General features: G+C 55.0%; 7 protein-coding genes across 7 annotated transcripts; 3 read left to right on the plus strand and 4 right to left on the minus strand.

The window, feature by feature from the left end:
- Nucleotides 1–63: 63 nt before the first annotated feature.
- Nucleotides 64–2010, minus strand: M421DRAFT_9532 (HPC2-domain-containing protein; the record flags this gene model as incomplete). The annotated part of the gene is made up of 2 exons (XM_033598301.1): nucleotides 64–313; nucleotides 365–2010. 2 exons carry the CDS (start codon nucleotides 2008–2010, stop codon nucleotides 64–66), a joined length of 1896 nt encoding a protein of 631 aa, XP_033443834.1.
- Nucleotides 2011–3166: 1156 nt separating this feature from the next.
- Nucleotides 3167–5260, minus strand: M421DRAFT_425642 (Nop-domain-containing protein). Its single transcript, XM_033594142.1, has 4 exons — nucleotides 5138–5260; nucleotides 4562–5080; nucleotides 4037–4509; nucleotides 3167–3985 (listed from the first exon to the last, which is right to left on the minus strand). Exons 1-4 carry the CDS (start codon nucleotides 5180–5182, stop codon nucleotides 3469–3471), a joined length of 1554 nt encoding a protein of 517 aa, XP_033443835.1. The 5' UTR covers nucleotides 5183–5260; the 3' UTR covers nucleotides 3167–3468.
- Nucleotides 5261–5361: 101 nt separating this feature from the next.
- Nucleotides 5362–7550, plus strand: M421DRAFT_425643 (T-complex protein 1 subunit zeta). The gene is made up of 7 exons (XM_033594143.1): nucleotides 5362–5494; nucleotides 5546–5599; nucleotides 5652–5692; nucleotides 5741–5762; nucleotides 5813–5854; nucleotides 5905–6099; nucleotides 6152–7550. The coding sequence occupies exons 1-7, from the start codon at nucleotides 5453–5455 to the stop codon at nucleotides 7379–7381; spliced, it is 1626 nt and encodes a 541-aa protein (XP_033443836.1). The 5' UTR covers nucleotides 5362–5452; the 3' UTR covers nucleotides 7382–7550.
- Nucleotides 7551–7801: 251 nt separating this feature from the next.
- On the minus strand, nucleotides 7802–8324 carry M421DRAFT_309269 (uncharacterized protein). Its single transcript, XM_033589189.1, has one exon. It carries the CDS (start codon nucleotides 8156–8158, stop codon nucleotides 7874–7876), a length of 285 nt encoding a protein of 94 aa, XP_033443837.1. The 5' UTR covers nucleotides 8159–8324; the 3' UTR covers nucleotides 7802–7873.
- Nucleotides 8325–10018: 1694 nt separating this feature from the next.
- Nucleotides 10019–11428, plus strand: M421DRAFT_74841 (glycoside hydrolase family 17 protein; the record flags this gene model as incomplete). Its single annotated transcript, XM_033597078.1, has 2 exons — nucleotides 10019–10085; nucleotides 10137–11428. The coding sequence occupies 2 exons, from the start codon at nucleotides 10019–10021 to the stop codon at nucleotides 11426–11428; spliced, it is 1359 nt and encodes a 452-aa protein (XP_033443838.1).
- A 236-nt stretch (nucleotides 11429–11664) lies between these two features.
- Nucleotides 11665–13937, minus strand: M421DRAFT_425645 (pyruvate decarboxylase). Its single transcript, XM_033594144.1, has 2 exons — nucleotides 13541–13937; nucleotides 11665–13479 (listed from the first exon to the last, which is right to left on the minus strand). The coding sequence occupies exons 1-2, from the start codon at nucleotides 13592–13594 to the stop codon at nucleotides 11806–11808; spliced, it is 1728 nt and encodes a 575-aa protein (XP_033443839.1). The 5' UTR covers nucleotides 13595–13937; the 3' UTR covers nucleotides 11665–11805.
- A 204-nt stretch (nucleotides 13938–14141) lies between these two features.
- On the plus strand, nucleotides 14142–14976 carry M421DRAFT_309322 (uncharacterized protein). The gene has a single exon (XM_033589191.1). It carries the CDS (start codon nucleotides 14250–14252, stop codon nucleotides 14877–14879), a length of 630 nt encoding a protein of 209 aa, XP_033443840.1. The 5' UTR covers nucleotides 14142–14249; the 3' UTR covers nucleotides 14880–14976.
- The last annotated feature ends 94 nt before the right edge of the window (nucleotides 14977–15070 follow it).

Raw genomic sequence — 15070 nt, forward strand, 5'->3', positions numbered from 1 at the left:
AATGTCTTTCCCCTGCAAAAAGTAAGGCAGTAGAGCTCTGCCCCTGCGCCACTGTTCATCATGCTAGGCTGAGCCAGCGGGACCAGCCGGTGTGGGAACGGGCTGCTTTGCGATTGCTTCGCCCATCTTCTCTCGTGCGATCTTCTCCTGCTCCATCGCAGCACGGTCAGCCTTAGTGACGCGGGGTTTGCGAACGGTCTGACCGCCGCGTGAACCGGGACCACCACCGCGCCCACGGCCTCTGCCGGAAGTCTCACCGCGTGCAGTACCGCCGCGACCGCGACCTCGACCGCGTCGAACAGTGCCATCGGCTCTATGTATCATCAGCTTCGTGTTGTGTGGACAGAAACGTGCGTTGACATACCTCTCTACAGCTGGCTTCTCTTCCGTCACAAGAGGACCGCTGTACACGAAGAAGCCATCCTTCGCCATAAGAGCCTGCTGCTCCCAGGCAAGCTCGGTGTCGTCGATGAAGTCATCCTCCTTATCATAATCTTCTTGCTTCCTCTTACGACGCTTCTTGCCTCCGTTCTCGGTAGCTGATGCATTGTCGTCCATTCCACCCATTTCTACATTGCTTTCGTTCTCGGAAAGGTCGACCGACATGTCATCTGTGGACAGACCAGCAGCACGTTCGAGGGCAGCACCAGCAGCTTGCATTTGACGCTTGCGTTCTTGGCGGGCAGCGATGCGCGGGTGGAGAGCTGCGAAACCATACTTCTTTTCGATTTCCAGTGCGACGTTGATCGTAGTGTTCTGACGTCCTTTCAGGTCGAAGTGAAGGTAGATGTTTGGTGCAACTGGGCCATCGGCGCCCTTCGCAGCCGTTGTCACAGGTCCAAAGGGTGTCCCGGAGAGCAGGCCACTGCCACTTGGCAAAGGTGGTGGCGCCTCTTTTTGACGTACAGGCTTTGTGGGCGGCGTTGGCGCGTTTGTATTTGCTGACGTGCCGTTGGTCGCAGAACTCACTTTCTGCGCTGTCGCCGTGACGGGCTTTGGTGCATCTGAGTCAATCTCCATCGGTGCAGGTCCTGTCGGTGCAGCCGTATAAGGCAGAGGTTGTCGTATCGACTGCTGCGGCTGTGGTTGATGTTGTGGTGGTGGAGCTGCAAACTCCTGGGAAGGAAGGACCGGCGCAGGCCGTGTGTGAAAGCTGGCAGGCGACTGTGGGGCAGAGGTAATGGATGCTTGCTGTTGCAATTTTGCAGGCTGTGAGAAGAACGAGTTGCTAGCCGAAGGCGGGTCGATTAGACTTGTGATGGATGGTGATGCACTTGCACGGTTGAGGGGAGGCGATATTGGCGGCGGCGCGCTGGCAGGTATCTGTGGTTTGTCCTCCATGATGCCACCTCGGATAGGATCGTATCTTTGCCCGGAACTTGAAGGCCGTGGCGTAGTGGGGGGAACGCTGATATGAGAAAGGTTGGGGTTGTTATAAAGGGTCGGTTCTTGGGTACCCTGGATGCGCGGAGGCTGTGAAAGTGAAGGCGACGGTTCTGGCTGCTGCGGTGCCGGTGCTGGTGCTGGTGCTGGTGCCGGTGCTGGTGCTGGTGCTGGTGCTGGTGCCGGTGCAGGTTCGCTAGGTGCAGGTTCGCTAGGCCTGGGTTGCGGTGTGGGCGAGTTTTGTATTATGGGCTTCTCTTCAACAGCCTGTACGGGTTGTGTAGCCTGCGCTTCCAGAGAAGCCTTTGTTCTCCTCTTGCGGACAGGGGCTGCACTTGGATCCTTGGGTTCTACAGGCTTGCGAGGCTTTCTTGTTTTCTTCTCAGGCTCGGGGCCATTTGCATCCTTCGACTTTGGCTTCGGCCCTGGCTTTTTGCGTGGTTGCCCAGATGCTGTGAGTCCTCGTGGTGCTGGTGATGTCGCATTTGCAGGGGTTGGCGTACTAGTGTTCGCAGGGCCAACACCAACACCATTGCTGGAAACACGAACTGTAGATGTGGGTGTTCCTTCGGGCGAGTGCGGGGGCGAACTCAGACTCCCTGGCGAGGATGCATCGTTTGCATCCATGGCTGCAGAAACCGAGAATCCGTAGGTACCTTGAAGTCGCCAGGCTGCACAGCAGAAACTCACAAGATCGATACGAATCTTCTGTATACAACGCCAGGTACTTCTTACGTTGAGCGTGAGTTAGGTGCGCAGGTCGCGCGAGCAGCAGTGTGGCAGATCGCTGGCTGAGCGGGCTGGGAACCCAACACCAAAAGTTGCGGATGGCGTCTATCGCAACAGTCGTCAAGAACACCAAAGTCGACGTGCAGCCGAGTACCGAGCCGGAAGACAGCTGGAAAGGAACTTGTTGCACGGAGAAGAACGCGAAGTTTCAACCCCTAATTACGGTTTGATGGAGGCGATCACAGCAGGTGCGGTATCGATGAAAAGGTAGCCGCAACAGGCAGAAATCGCACCGGTTGAGAAAGAGAAAAGGAGAGGAAAGAGACGTCGATGTCCAAATGGGGGCTCTAGGTATGAAGAGCAATTTGGCACATGGGCCAAAGCGCAAGGTTACGACGAGGAAAATCACTTTACGCCAGCCTCTGTCTCCCCGGACTGGGCAGCCGCTGTTCAGTCTGTGAATGAGACCCTGGAAGTGGGCTGCCGCTGAACCTTCTGTCATGCGGTTGTCGGCATATCTAACTCCAAGTTCGTTTGGTGCAAGCGTACTTTGACGAACTTGAGCGCAAGACATATTGCTATCCTCTGGACATTAACTTATAGTTGATGACGCCGTAACTTCTGTCTGATCTCCAGGCTCACACTGCAAGTAGATCTGAGGGTGGTGTCTTCCTCCTCGAGCAACAAGCGCGATCAGCATTTCGGCGTATGAACATGCGTTCTTGCTAAAAATGTGCTATGCTGGCTTCGTGATTCGTAGGGAGTAGCATTTCTACACAAAGCCACGTTCGATTCGAGCCCCAAGAAGACCAGAGCGAAGCGCGCAGTTGCGCGACAAAGCTTGTGTCCCTGGCTGACATATTCCTACGCGGGAGGTAGTTCCAACTGCTCGGTTTACAGGGCCCACTTTTCGATCCTCGCGCCTTACCCGTTCCGAGCGTGGCTTTTCCGTCTGATCTCGTTTCAACTTTGTGGCGCGCGCAACCGCCATCATGATGCGAAATTACTCGAATTTTGATGTCGATGTTTTCCTCACTTTTTCTGAAGAATACTTGCCAATATTACTGGGCGAATAGATAAAGATAAATCTAGGTTCACTGTCGATGCTCCAAACGATATGAAACACGCGCTACCGATCGCGCTGCTGCGTGAATCACTAGCGATCATAGCTGGTCGAAAAACATGAACATTCATCTCAGAGATTGAAACTAGATACCGTTGCAAAGCGGTCACACAACGGACCCTATGCTCGAAAACGCCGCCGAACGCCTTCCCGGCCCTAGAACGCCGATGGGAGTATATGCAAGAATACAGAAACAATGATACATCAACTTTTCATATCGAGGGAGTGGTTGATCATGCCTTGCTCTTCTTCTTCTTCTTGCTCTCGCCATCGTCGTCATCTGCTTTCCTCTTCTTCTCCTTCTTCGACTTCTTCTCGGAGACCTCCTCGTCGCCCTTAGACTTCTTGTCCTTCTTCTTCTCTTTCTTATCCTTCTTCTCGCGACGAGCCTGTTCGGTCGCGCCGGCTGTAACACCATCGGCCATCTCGACGTCCTCAGTCGCGGTAGCGGTGGGGTCAGGAATACCGATATCGGTCATGACAGCGTTCATAGCGGCCTGCATAACGGCAGCGTTCTTTGAGGGTGGCGCACCGGAAGAGTAGAATTCGATCCTTTCCTCGACCTGGCGCTTGAGCGCCTCACCGAACTTAGAAGTAGGTGTCTCGGAGAAGTTGTCAATCCTGGAGGCGATGGAGCACTTGTTGGCCAAGAAACGCGAGATTCTGCCCTTGGACTTGGCTGCAGTCTTGCCAATGAACGACGAGTGGTAGATCAAACCGTACTTGGGGGTGTTGCCCTTGGTCTTAAGACTAGGACGGAGTTAGCAAAGAGTCTGAGCAGCGAGAAACATTTGCGCTTACGCTCGGAACAGAGCCTTCTCAGCACCGAGAATCTGAACAGTGGAGGCAGGGTACTTGGACAAGTTTGTCAAAGATCCGGCCTTGGAGATGAGACGAGCGCCAACGGTGTCACCAATCAAAGCAGCCAGATTAGGCGCAACCTGGTTCATCCTGCTTCCAAGGTAGTTGGAAAGTTGCTTGCGGTAGGCAGCGAGCGAGGCGGTGCGCTTAGCAAAGGCCATGACAATCTCCATATCGGCCTCAGAGAGGTCGCGACCCATGGATGTGCGAGCAGCCTTGATGATGGCAGTCGCAACAGCCTCATCATCGTCGACGATAGCGGCAAGGTCGTGGGTATCGTCGTCGGTAAGGCGAGACTTGTTGCCGATCTCGAGAACAACCTTAGCGTACTGGTCGTTGTTCTGAATAATCTTCGACAACTCAGGGAAGTGCCACCCGTAGTTCTCACGAAGGCGCATGCAGAACTGGTTCAGCTGTATTGTAGTCAGTGTGTGTACTTTACGAATCGAAATTGATCGCACTCACGTCCTTGTCGACCTGGTCGAGGGTAGCAATAGCCTGAATGATGTGGTTGTCCTGCTTGTTGACGCTGAACTTCACCTTAGCACGAGAGTATGCGTGACCGAGACCAAGGATGGAACGGTCGATATCGCCGGGCTGGAGCTTCTTGATAAGCTTGCCGGAGTGCTGGCGGAGACCACGGAGAAGGTCAGAGACGACTTCAGAGGTTTGGGCGGTTTCGCAGGCGAGGTTGGGGAAGGCGGCCTTGATGCTTCCAGCCAGATTGCTTTCGCTCAGACCGAGGGTGATGGTCTTCTTCTTGCCAGCCTTTGGGAGATTGGTCTCGAGAGTCGCGCGCAGGAAGTCGGAGAGGATACCCTCAGAAATGTCATTGATTTCCTGGAGCGCATCCTGGGTTCCTTGGAACGGCGCAAGACCGACAAGCTCGACAGTCTTTCCGAACTTGTCAAGGTCCTGCACGGCCTTCTGGACTTCGGCAAGGCGGTTGCCAATGGTGTCGGGCTGCAAAATTACTTTGAAGACCTGCGCAGCGCATTAGCAACTTTATTCGAGCGGAAAGCTCTGGACAGCTTAACATACCGCATAGCCGATAGGGCTTTCGTGGAGGAGGTAGTCGACCGACATCGTGGTTGTCGCAAAGCTTGAATTTTGTCGCGATGTGGTGACGCGAGACGGTATCTTGCGTATGGTCGTGAACTGAGCTCTTCTGAATTGTGGTGGAAAAGATTCTGTGAGCTGGACCGTGCGGTGCGCTTGCCGGAGAAGACCCGGTCGCCGCTTCCCTCATTTTTGTGAGGGGACGCGCTCGGCCAGGCACGCGAAGCAGCAATACCCCACGCTGTCACCCTGCTTTCTTTCTTGTATTGTTCGATACCCTGATAGACCTCTTGCAATATGTCGGCTGCACAGTTGTTAAACCCAAAGGCGGAGTCGAGGGTATGCCCCTCATTGTTTGCAAACACTGGAGTCTAACTAACATTCGCACAGAGGCGCGGGGAAGCTCTTCAGGTGAACATCTCAGCCGGTGAGGGTCTGCAGAAGGTATGGAATTGTCGGGATGTTACTCAGTCATACAGTGCTAATCTTCTCTCAGGTCCTTGCTTCCAACCTTGGACCCCGCGGTACCCTGAAGATGTAAGCAGTCGTTCTGTGCTTGAGGAAAACGTCACTGATTATATGTAGGCTCGTCGATGGCGCTGGAGCAGTATGTCATGGTTTTTATATCAGCCTGCGGGTCGCTCTGACCTGCCATAGATCAAACTCACAAAGGATGGAAGTGTTCTATTGAAGGAGATGGTACGTACAAGCGCAGTCAGCTCCTGTTCGCAAAGTTAACTTTTTTGCAGCAAATCCAGAACCCTACCGCCGTAATGATCGCACGCGCAGCTACAGCACAGGATGATATCACAGGCGATGGAACAACGTCAGCAGTACTGTTGATTGGCGAGCTTTTAAAGCAAGCCCACCGCTACATCTCCGAAGGCCTTCACCCTCGTGTGATCACAGACGGATACGATCTTGCGAAGACTGAGGCGCTGAAGGTCAGTAGCACGCTGCAGACACATTCGACAGTAAAGACTGACAGCGTTATAGTTCCTTGACGAATTCAAGCTCGAGAAGGAAGTCGACCGCGAACTTCTGCTTTCCGTTGCCCGCACATCGTTGTCTACGAAGCTCGACAGCTCTCTCGCCGAGCAGCTGACTCCCGATATTGTTGACGCCGTCCTTGCCATCTACCAAGCACCAGCGAAGCCCGATCTGCATATGGTGGAGATCATGACTATGCAGCATCGCACTGCCGCTGACACACAGCTGATTAGAGGCCTTGCTCTGGACCACGGCGCGAGGCATCCCGATATGCCCAAGAAGGTTGAGAATGCATACATCCTGACTTTGAACGTCAGTCTGGAATACGAGAAGTCCGAAATCAACTCTGGGTTCTACTACTCGAGCGCAGAGCAGAGGGAGAAGCTCGTTGAGAGCGAGAGAAGGTTCGTTGATGACAAGCTCAGAAAGATTGTCGAGCTGAAGAAGGAGGTCTGTGGTGACGACCCCAAGAAGGGATTTGTTATCGTCAACCAGAAGGGTATCGACCCTCTCAGCTTGGATGTCCTCGTCAAGAACGGCATCTTTGCGCTCAGGAGAGCGAAGCGAAGGAACATGGAGCGCCTCCAGCTTGTCTGCGGTGGAACTTCACAGAACAGCGTCGACGACCTGACACCCGATGTACTTGGCTGGGCCGGTAACGTTTACGAGCACACGCTGGGTGAGGAGAAGTACACTTTCATTGAGGACGTCAAGGAGCCAAAGTCGGTCACACTTCTCATCAAGGGACCCAACTCGCACACCATCAGCCAGATCAAGGACGCCGTTCGCGACGGCTTGAGGAGTGTCTACAACATGATCGTGGACAAGAGCGTTGTACCCGGTGGCGGTGCTTTCCAGATTGCCTGTGCTGCCCGTCTCAACAGCGAGGAGTTCAGGAAGTCGGTCAAGGGTAAGGCGAAGTGGGGTGTCGCAGCCTTCGCTGATGCACTTCTCGTCATCCCCAAGACATTGGCTGCCAACTCCGGCCACGACATCCAAGATTCCCTAGCTGCGCTCCAAGACGAATACGCGGAGGGCAACATTGTTGGTCTGAACCTGGCTACCGGCGAGGCCATGGACCCCACACAAGAAGGCGTCTACGATTCTTTCCGTGTTCTCCGCAACTGCATAGCGTCGGCTACCGGAATCGCATCTAACCTGTTGTTGTGCGACGAGATGCTTAAGGCACGACAGATGGGGCGTGCCCCTGGTCCCGGCGACATGGACCAGCAGTAGTAGAAACGAATGTTACGATGAAGGAGCGTAAAAGCTCTATGACAGCACGAGGGACCAGGCTAGAGACAGGGCGACTTTGTTCCACTGCTACGCGTGGCTATGCTCTCGCTGCGTCATAGCAGTACAAATGAAACAATCTAATCGAAGCATGGTCCAAATTGACTTTGGTGCTTGTTATGATACGCGCAACTCTAACACATGCATTGGACTCCTTTGTGCACCTGCCCTCGCGTTCAGGCCGTCTGTCTGCTTTTTTGACATGCCACCTCAACTCGCAAAGACAATGGGGCGCATATTCTTATTTCATGGGGAGCAGAGGCAGTTTTTCTACGTTTGCAGATTCCTAGCAGATCTGCCGAAGTACCAAGAGCTGCCGCTCATTTGCAAGAGCCCCTGCATTGTGAGAGACGTACATGGCGCGATGGTATAGAGATGGAAGCGAGGCACGTGCCCCACCAAGGAGATTTACCTCGATCGCGGGGCAGACTTCAATTACACCTCCTCCCAACGATGAGCTAACACTTCTTGAGAGGGACGACCGATAACGAACAGTATAGGATATCTAGTTGATGCTGGTTCCTTCGCTACAGTACTAGGCAAGCGCGATATTCGACAGGGCCCGTTCGCACACGCACGGCCAAAATCCACGATTCGCAGGCAGCAGGCTCCAGAAACGCACCGCGCACGACCCAACGACCCACAGTACGAAATCAACCTGGTGCGTACGGAGAGGGCGGAAAGCTGCAACGCGACACTCGAAGGATACAGCATGTGCATTATATAAACCTATAATTTGCACGTTCTGTTTGTGCAGTGCGAGGATTTGTACGAACTCATTTCTTGCCTTTTACCAGAAGTGACCGCGACTCCCGCACAAAACTGCACTTACTCAATCTTTGAACCAAACTTCATGGGTTCAACCCATACCTTTTGCATTTTTGCACCTCCTTTCTCATTTTACAGCTCTCCTCGCGCTTTCGAAAGAACTCAACTGCATGTTTTTGCTAGTTTCACTCGTTGCGCTGCGATTTTTTGAAATTTTGCTTTAGAAGACAGATAGAGCGGAGAAATGAGGACTTGGAGCGTGCTGAGACTGCACGACCACTTCGATGCGCTCAGCTCTCCTTCACTCTAGTGCCCACCTCGCCTTATCTATCGATACGTTATCCGCTGTAAAAAGAGTGTCAGTCTCTGTCTCACGAACGGCTTTTGACAGCTGGTTGGGCGCTGCAATATCGCTTGACTTTCGCCGCCGTTTCTCTTGCGTTTCGACACCCAAGTCTCGATCTCAGAGCTACGTGAGCTTATACAGAATGCCAGAATGGCAACGACAGTAACACTCTTGTTATGTTGCATAGTCACAAGATTGTCTTAAAGAGCCCCTTGCAACTGCGTACGCTGCGGAAGGGAGCACCTCAGTACTTCTGAAGCCATCTGCTCTAGACACTGGCAACGGCAATACGACAATATATGATTGTCTACAGGTACCGGATAAGGTACGGCGCTCAAAGCGGTTCACAGGGCGAGACAGCATCGCAGGTGCCTACAACCTTCCATTTGTCGATCTCACATCAATCCCTCTCTCGCTCAACTCTCATACTAGAGCCTTGTACTATACATGTCAGTCTCCAAATCATATTCATCTTGTCAGTTGTTCTAGGATTCCTCTGCGGGCTCTGATCATCTGCGTGGCTCGCGCGACATCCCTTGCTCCAATACCGGTGCTTCCTTCGACACGTTCGGCCTCCCTTACCGGCTGATATAAGAGCTAGTTTTGGCATGAGCACACGCTGTAGAGATAGGCAAGCGGGGTTGACGAATATGGTTTGCATTGAGATGTGCAAGTCCGGCGCTGCGCAGGCACATGTCGTGCGCTTGCTACCTGCGATTGACTGTTCCGGCAAGGTGCATGTTAATGAGGCTCAAATATTGCCTTCAAATGAGATTATTGACATGCCGTTCTTCCAAGGCAAGGCGTCGAGCGACTTGACGTTTCAGATCTGGCACTCTCATTTCTGGCCAATTTGGTGTTTCGCCTAACACAAACTCATTTAAGTCGACCGCTACCCCGCCTTGAACGCTCCCTCGACAAACGATGCTCTCATCTGCTAACATTGGTGGACGCCCTGGCGGCTCATCATAGTAGACCGCTGTCTGTTGCACCCGGAGACGTTCGCAGTCTAATTGCCAAAGTGAAGGTGGGATCGTAACTAGTGACTAGGCAACATTGCGACTCGAAAAACACATTTGGAAGCATCAAGAGCTATTGTTTCGAAGCGAGCAGACTCACTCTCACCTACTGACATCGCGGTTGCCCTGGCGGTGATGCCAAGAACGCAAGGTCGACGCAGGTACAAACAGTCGCATAACACTCGCTCCTCCCTTGCTTGCACCCCCGCCACCACACTCTTTACGCCCTCGTCCTTTCTGCACTGGATCTCTTCAGCTCGGCTCAGCCGTACACGCCTTCCTTTCACTCCAGCTGCGGGCAGTCAGTCACTCATTATCCAGGATCCTTTGGCGTAAGCTGCAGCTCTACACTTTTGCACGCCAAAACAACACCGCAAACACCTCGAGAACCATCTTTGCGCAACACAGTTACCTCGAGCATTTCATAACATTCGCTTCATCCTGACCATGAAGTCCATCCTTATTGCGGGTGCAGTCGCCGCGATCTTGGGCACTGCCAGCGGCCGTCCTCTGAGTACGTGTGGGCCCTCGATATCCTCAATGGAGTGAAGCTGACACCTGGCAGATTACAAGCGCGACTATGTCACCGAGGTTGTCTATGTCACGGAGATTGTCGCTGACGCTGTTGTCTATGTTGATCAGGATGGTGTGCCATACTCGACCTTGACCGTGGAGCAAACGACTGCGGCTACGTCTGTCGAGGCGGTCACTACATCTGAGGTGACGCCCACAAGTGTCTCAGTTGCCACATCTTCGGTAGACCTGGTCTTCGCGCCCTCGGCTGCTCCGTCTGCTCCATCAGCCTCTCCTACGACTGTGCCCTCGTTCTCTCTCGTGGCGCCCCAGCCTGAGCCTTCATCGGCCGAATTCAAGAGCGAACCTACGACAACCGCTGCAGTCACTTCTGCTTACACCCCAACATCACCCCCTCCGGTCAATACCCCGGCGCCGGCACCGGAGACGTCTTCCCCAGCGCCCGACCCTGCTCCAGCTCCTTCATCTGTCGCCCCATCTACTTCGTCTCCGGCTCCAGCAGTGAACGCAAATGCTGGTGACGGCCTCCCTACCGGTGTGACTTACGACCCTTTCACGGGTACCGAGGGCAACTCACGCTGCAAGACTGATGCCGAAATCACCGACGAGTTCAGCAGGATGAGTTCTTACAAAGTTGTCCGCATCTACGGTATAGGCTGCAATATCGTCCCACTTGCCGTGCAGAACGCGCAGAAGAATGGCCAGACGCTCATGGGTGGAGCCTACCTAAGCAACAAGGGCAACGGCGAGGATCTGAGCTCTGTCATCAAAACCTGGAAGGATACTATCGACCAGGATGCCAACGGCAGCTGGGACATCTTGAAGCTATTCTCTGTCGAGAATGAGCGTATCAACGACCATGATATGACTGCTTCTGAGGTTGTCGATGCCATTCGCCGCGCTCGCAACCAGCTTCGCAGTGTGGGATATAACGGACCCGTTGGTGCGGTTGAAACTGTGCCCGCGACCCTTGACAACCCTTCGATTTGCGAGGCATCCGACGTCGTCATGGTCAACTGCCACCCCTTCTTCGATCAGAACACCGCTGCTGAGGACGCGGGCACCTTCGTCAAGGGCCAGATCGAGCGAGTCAAGACCGCTTGTAAGACAAACCGCGTTGTTGTCACCGAGACTGGCTGGCCTCACCAGGGCGATCCGAACGGCAAGGCTGTTCCTTCACCCGAAAACCAGGCGAAGGCTCTCGCTTCCATCCGTAGCGAGTTCTCCTCGGATGTCTTCATCCACAACTCTTTCGACTCGCTCTGGAAGACCGACTGGGCCTCCTCCTTCAACGCCGAGCGTTACTGGGGAGTCATCCAGTAGAGATATTCTCTTTAACTTCGGACTGGCTTCGTAGGCAGACTTCTGATGCGCAGCTAGATTCTGCGTGTCACTCATCTCACATCATGCCCACCAGCAGCTTTGGACTGCGTAAGGGCGTGGCTGGCATTTCTGGGCCATTATGGATTATGAGGATATGCATCATGTAACATAGATAGTGATCAGACGACGAATGCATGTATGACACGATCGTATCGTGCCTATGATTGCGATATTGGTCAACTGCAATATGCTTGGGATGCCGATTTGCTCCCGTTTCCAATAGGGTTTGGTATCATCATATTGACTAACGCTAGCATTCAGAAGTGAGAAGAGAGTCTAACAGGTCATCATCACATGATCAAACAACCAAGTCTCTCCTACTCGGCCTGGGCATTCTTCCTAGCCGCCGCCTCGGCAACGCCCTTGAGCGCAGCCGGTGCATCATCCCACGGCATAACCAGCTCGACGAACCTCATCTTCTGCGTGTCGCCGCTGCTGAACTCGTCGTTGTTGAACAGCTCTTCGACCTGCTGCTTGCTGTCGACCCTGTACGTCAGGACGGAGCCCTTTGGCGCGCCGAACACGTCGGGCAGGTCCTTGTACTTCCACTCCTGGACGTCGTTGTAGCTGTCTTCCCAGCCGTGGATCAGGCGCTCAATGGTATACCCCTTGTTGCAGATGACGAAGATGAGGGGGTTGAGCTTATGCCTGATCATAGTGCTTACCTCCTGCGCGGTGAGCTGGAAGCTGCCGTCGCCGGTGAACAGGATGGTGCGCTTCACCCCGTTTTCGCGCGCGGCGAGCGCGGCGCCCTGGCACGCACCCGTCGCGTACCCGATGCTGCCCCACAGCACTTGGCTGATGGCGTTGACGCGCGCGGGGAACCGCGTCTCCCAGATGCCGAAGTTGGAGGTCCCCGTCTCGGTGATGACAATGTCGCTGGCTTGCAGGAACTGGCCCAGGCGCGGCCAGAACCAGGCGTGTGTGATTGTTGGTTCCGGGGAAGTGAGCTCCGCGCTGGGGATGTCGTTGTTTGGGTCGGGTCCTGCTTCGATGTTGAGGTTGCCTAGCTTTTGCGTGACTTTGGCCAGCACGCCGTTCATGCGCACACCGGGGTACTCGGAGTATCGGACCTTGACGCCGTAGCTGTGGAAGTCGATGGTGTTGAGCTGCGATTGCCGGATGGTGAAGCCTGCGGTGTTGAAGTCGGATTTTATCGCGCCGATGCAGAGGACGAGATCAGATGACTCGACGCGCTCGCGCACGCCTTTATTACTGCCGTCGCCCGCATAGACGCCGCCAAAGTTGGGGAGTGTTTCGTCGACGGCACCTTTGCCCATTGGCGCGACGAAGGTGGGGAGTCCAGACTTCTTGATCAGGTCGTGGGTCTCCTTGAGCGCGCGGTGGCGGATGGCGCAGGCGTCGACCAGGATCACGGGGTTCTTCGCGGCGTGGAGGCTCTTCAAGACGACGTCTACAACGTAGTCTTCGCGCTCTTGCTCGTTCGGCGGGTGGTTGAGGTCGAGTGGGGTGTTGAGCCTGTCGCCGTCCACCTTCTTCTGTACCATGTCGGTGGGAAGGGAGATGTACACTGGTCTCGATTGAAGGATGCATTCCCGGATGGCGTTGTCGATGAGTGTAGCTGCCTCGTGGATGTGGTTCAACATGGAAACAGCACAGGAGATCTCCTTGGACATCCTGGAGAAGACGGTGAAGTCGCCGTTGCCGAGCGTGTGGTGTAGAAGAGCGCCATCACGCTGTGACAGTGTTGAGGGGTAGCCGACAATGTGGACAATGGGGACATATTCCGAGTACGCTCCTGCAATTGCGTTGACAGCAGAGAGCTCACCGACACCAAAGGTAGTGACGAGAGCAGAGGCGCCCTTCACGCGCGCGTAGCCGTCAGCTGCGTAGCCTGCATTGAGCTCATTGCAGTTGCCGACCCACTTCAGGCCGGTCTTGGGAATATAGTCGAGGGCAACGAGGTTGTAGTCGCCAGGAACACCGTGGATCGACTCGATGCCGACTTCCTTGAGTCGCCGAAAGAGATACTAGTTCTTAGTAAGCTTGCTAGCTTGCCAACTTGGAAGTTTCACCTGAACATGTACTTACCTCCGCAACGTCAATTGGGTTCTTAATATCCTGTGATCTGAGGTCTCCAGCCATGGTGCCAAGTAAGACGATCTGTGCAAGCTTCGAGGCCAAGAACTAGCAGTGTTCTGATGTTGTCGAGTGGGTGTTGCGATGCTTTAAGGTCTTCAAGGTCTTCAAGGTCTTCCAGGGCTAGCTACGAGACGATGACATCAATCGGTTCCTGCCGGAAGGACCACTTCAAGCAGCCTCCTCAACAGAGTTTTGGATGACCACCTCAACAGAGTTTTGGAACACCACCACTGCATGTAACGCGACGTGGTTTAGCCAGGGACACTCGTCAGCTCATGGCGTGAGCGAGATGGTCTCTCCACCGCGATGTCAATCGAGAAGAGTGGTTGCAGGCGCTTCAGGGGAGTGCAGCCGCAACACGGCCGAGGAGCTTCGTGACATGACGATGGAGTGTCCGCTGTGGAAACCTGTCGCGATGTGTCCATCAGGGTCTTGCTTGTAGCACCGCTGTCACTTTGCACAGTACCTGTGAAGACGTCCGCCGAACCTGGACAGCAGCCTCCGCTGTACGCTGCAGAAGTCCAAGACCACGCGCAGCCGTTGACAGGCATTGACAGCCCCAGCTAGCTTGTCTCAGCGGCGTCTGTCGTGTGCGGGTCGGCACTGGTGTGCAGCATGGACGCGCACCTCGCTCGCAGCTGGGGTGCTGACCACGTCCATGGGCGCTGCAGCAGCTGAGGACGCAGGCTTCAACACCATTGTGCATGTCGCGCATGCTTGCGCATCTGACTCCACATCGTCGTTCAATAATTACAGTAACTACAGTAACCACGTGCCCGTCCAGCCTCAGCGTCGCATACGCGTATTGCCGTGCACGCGTGTTGCCGTGCCCACGGCTTTGTCTGGGCTGCACTGTAAGCGCCCGCCCGTCATCCAGAGGGCGCTCCAGCGGTTGCGTCCCGCCAGCTCTCCAGAGCACGCCTCTTGCTGGACACCGTCGGCCGGCCGCTCGTCTATCGTGGCTGCGCCGATCTCCCATCAGATCACTAAGACGCTGCCCGTTCATGCACCCGCCCGCTGCGCCCACCGAGTCCCCGACCCCAGACCGAACCGCTGCTCGCTAGCCCGTGCCCACTCCGCAGCCCACCGCAATCTGACAGGGAGCACGGAGCGTCCCAAGAGCCAGGCAAGATCTGCTTGCTGGTCTGCGGCGACGAGCCCTCGTGCGGCGACGCAGCCCGCAGACTTTGGGTCACCACATTGCCGCCCTGCCGCCCTGCTGCACTGCAGGCATGCTGCGATAGGGAGCTCCTGCACCGCGCACCGCCCCTCGACGCCCCGGCGATAAGCTCCCCTCGCGACACGCCACTCGAGGCCGCGCAGGAGGCCAGTTGCTGCCCAATCAGGCGCGCGCTCGCAGCAGCAGCAGCAGCAGCAGCAGTAGTAGCAGTAGCAGTAGCAGTAGCAGTAGCAGCAGCAGCAGCAGCATACGACATATACGACAGCCGCAGCAGCACTCGACTCCGGTCCAGCGCCTCG

This window comes from Didymella exigua (genome assembly GCF_010094145.1).
Source record: "Didymella exigua CBS 183.55 unplaced genomic scaffold M421scaffold_48, whole genome shotgun sequence".
Taxonomy (NCBI): domain Eukaryota; kingdom Fungi; phylum Ascomycota; class Dothideomycetes; order Pleosporales; family Didymellaceae; genus Didymella; species Didymella exigua.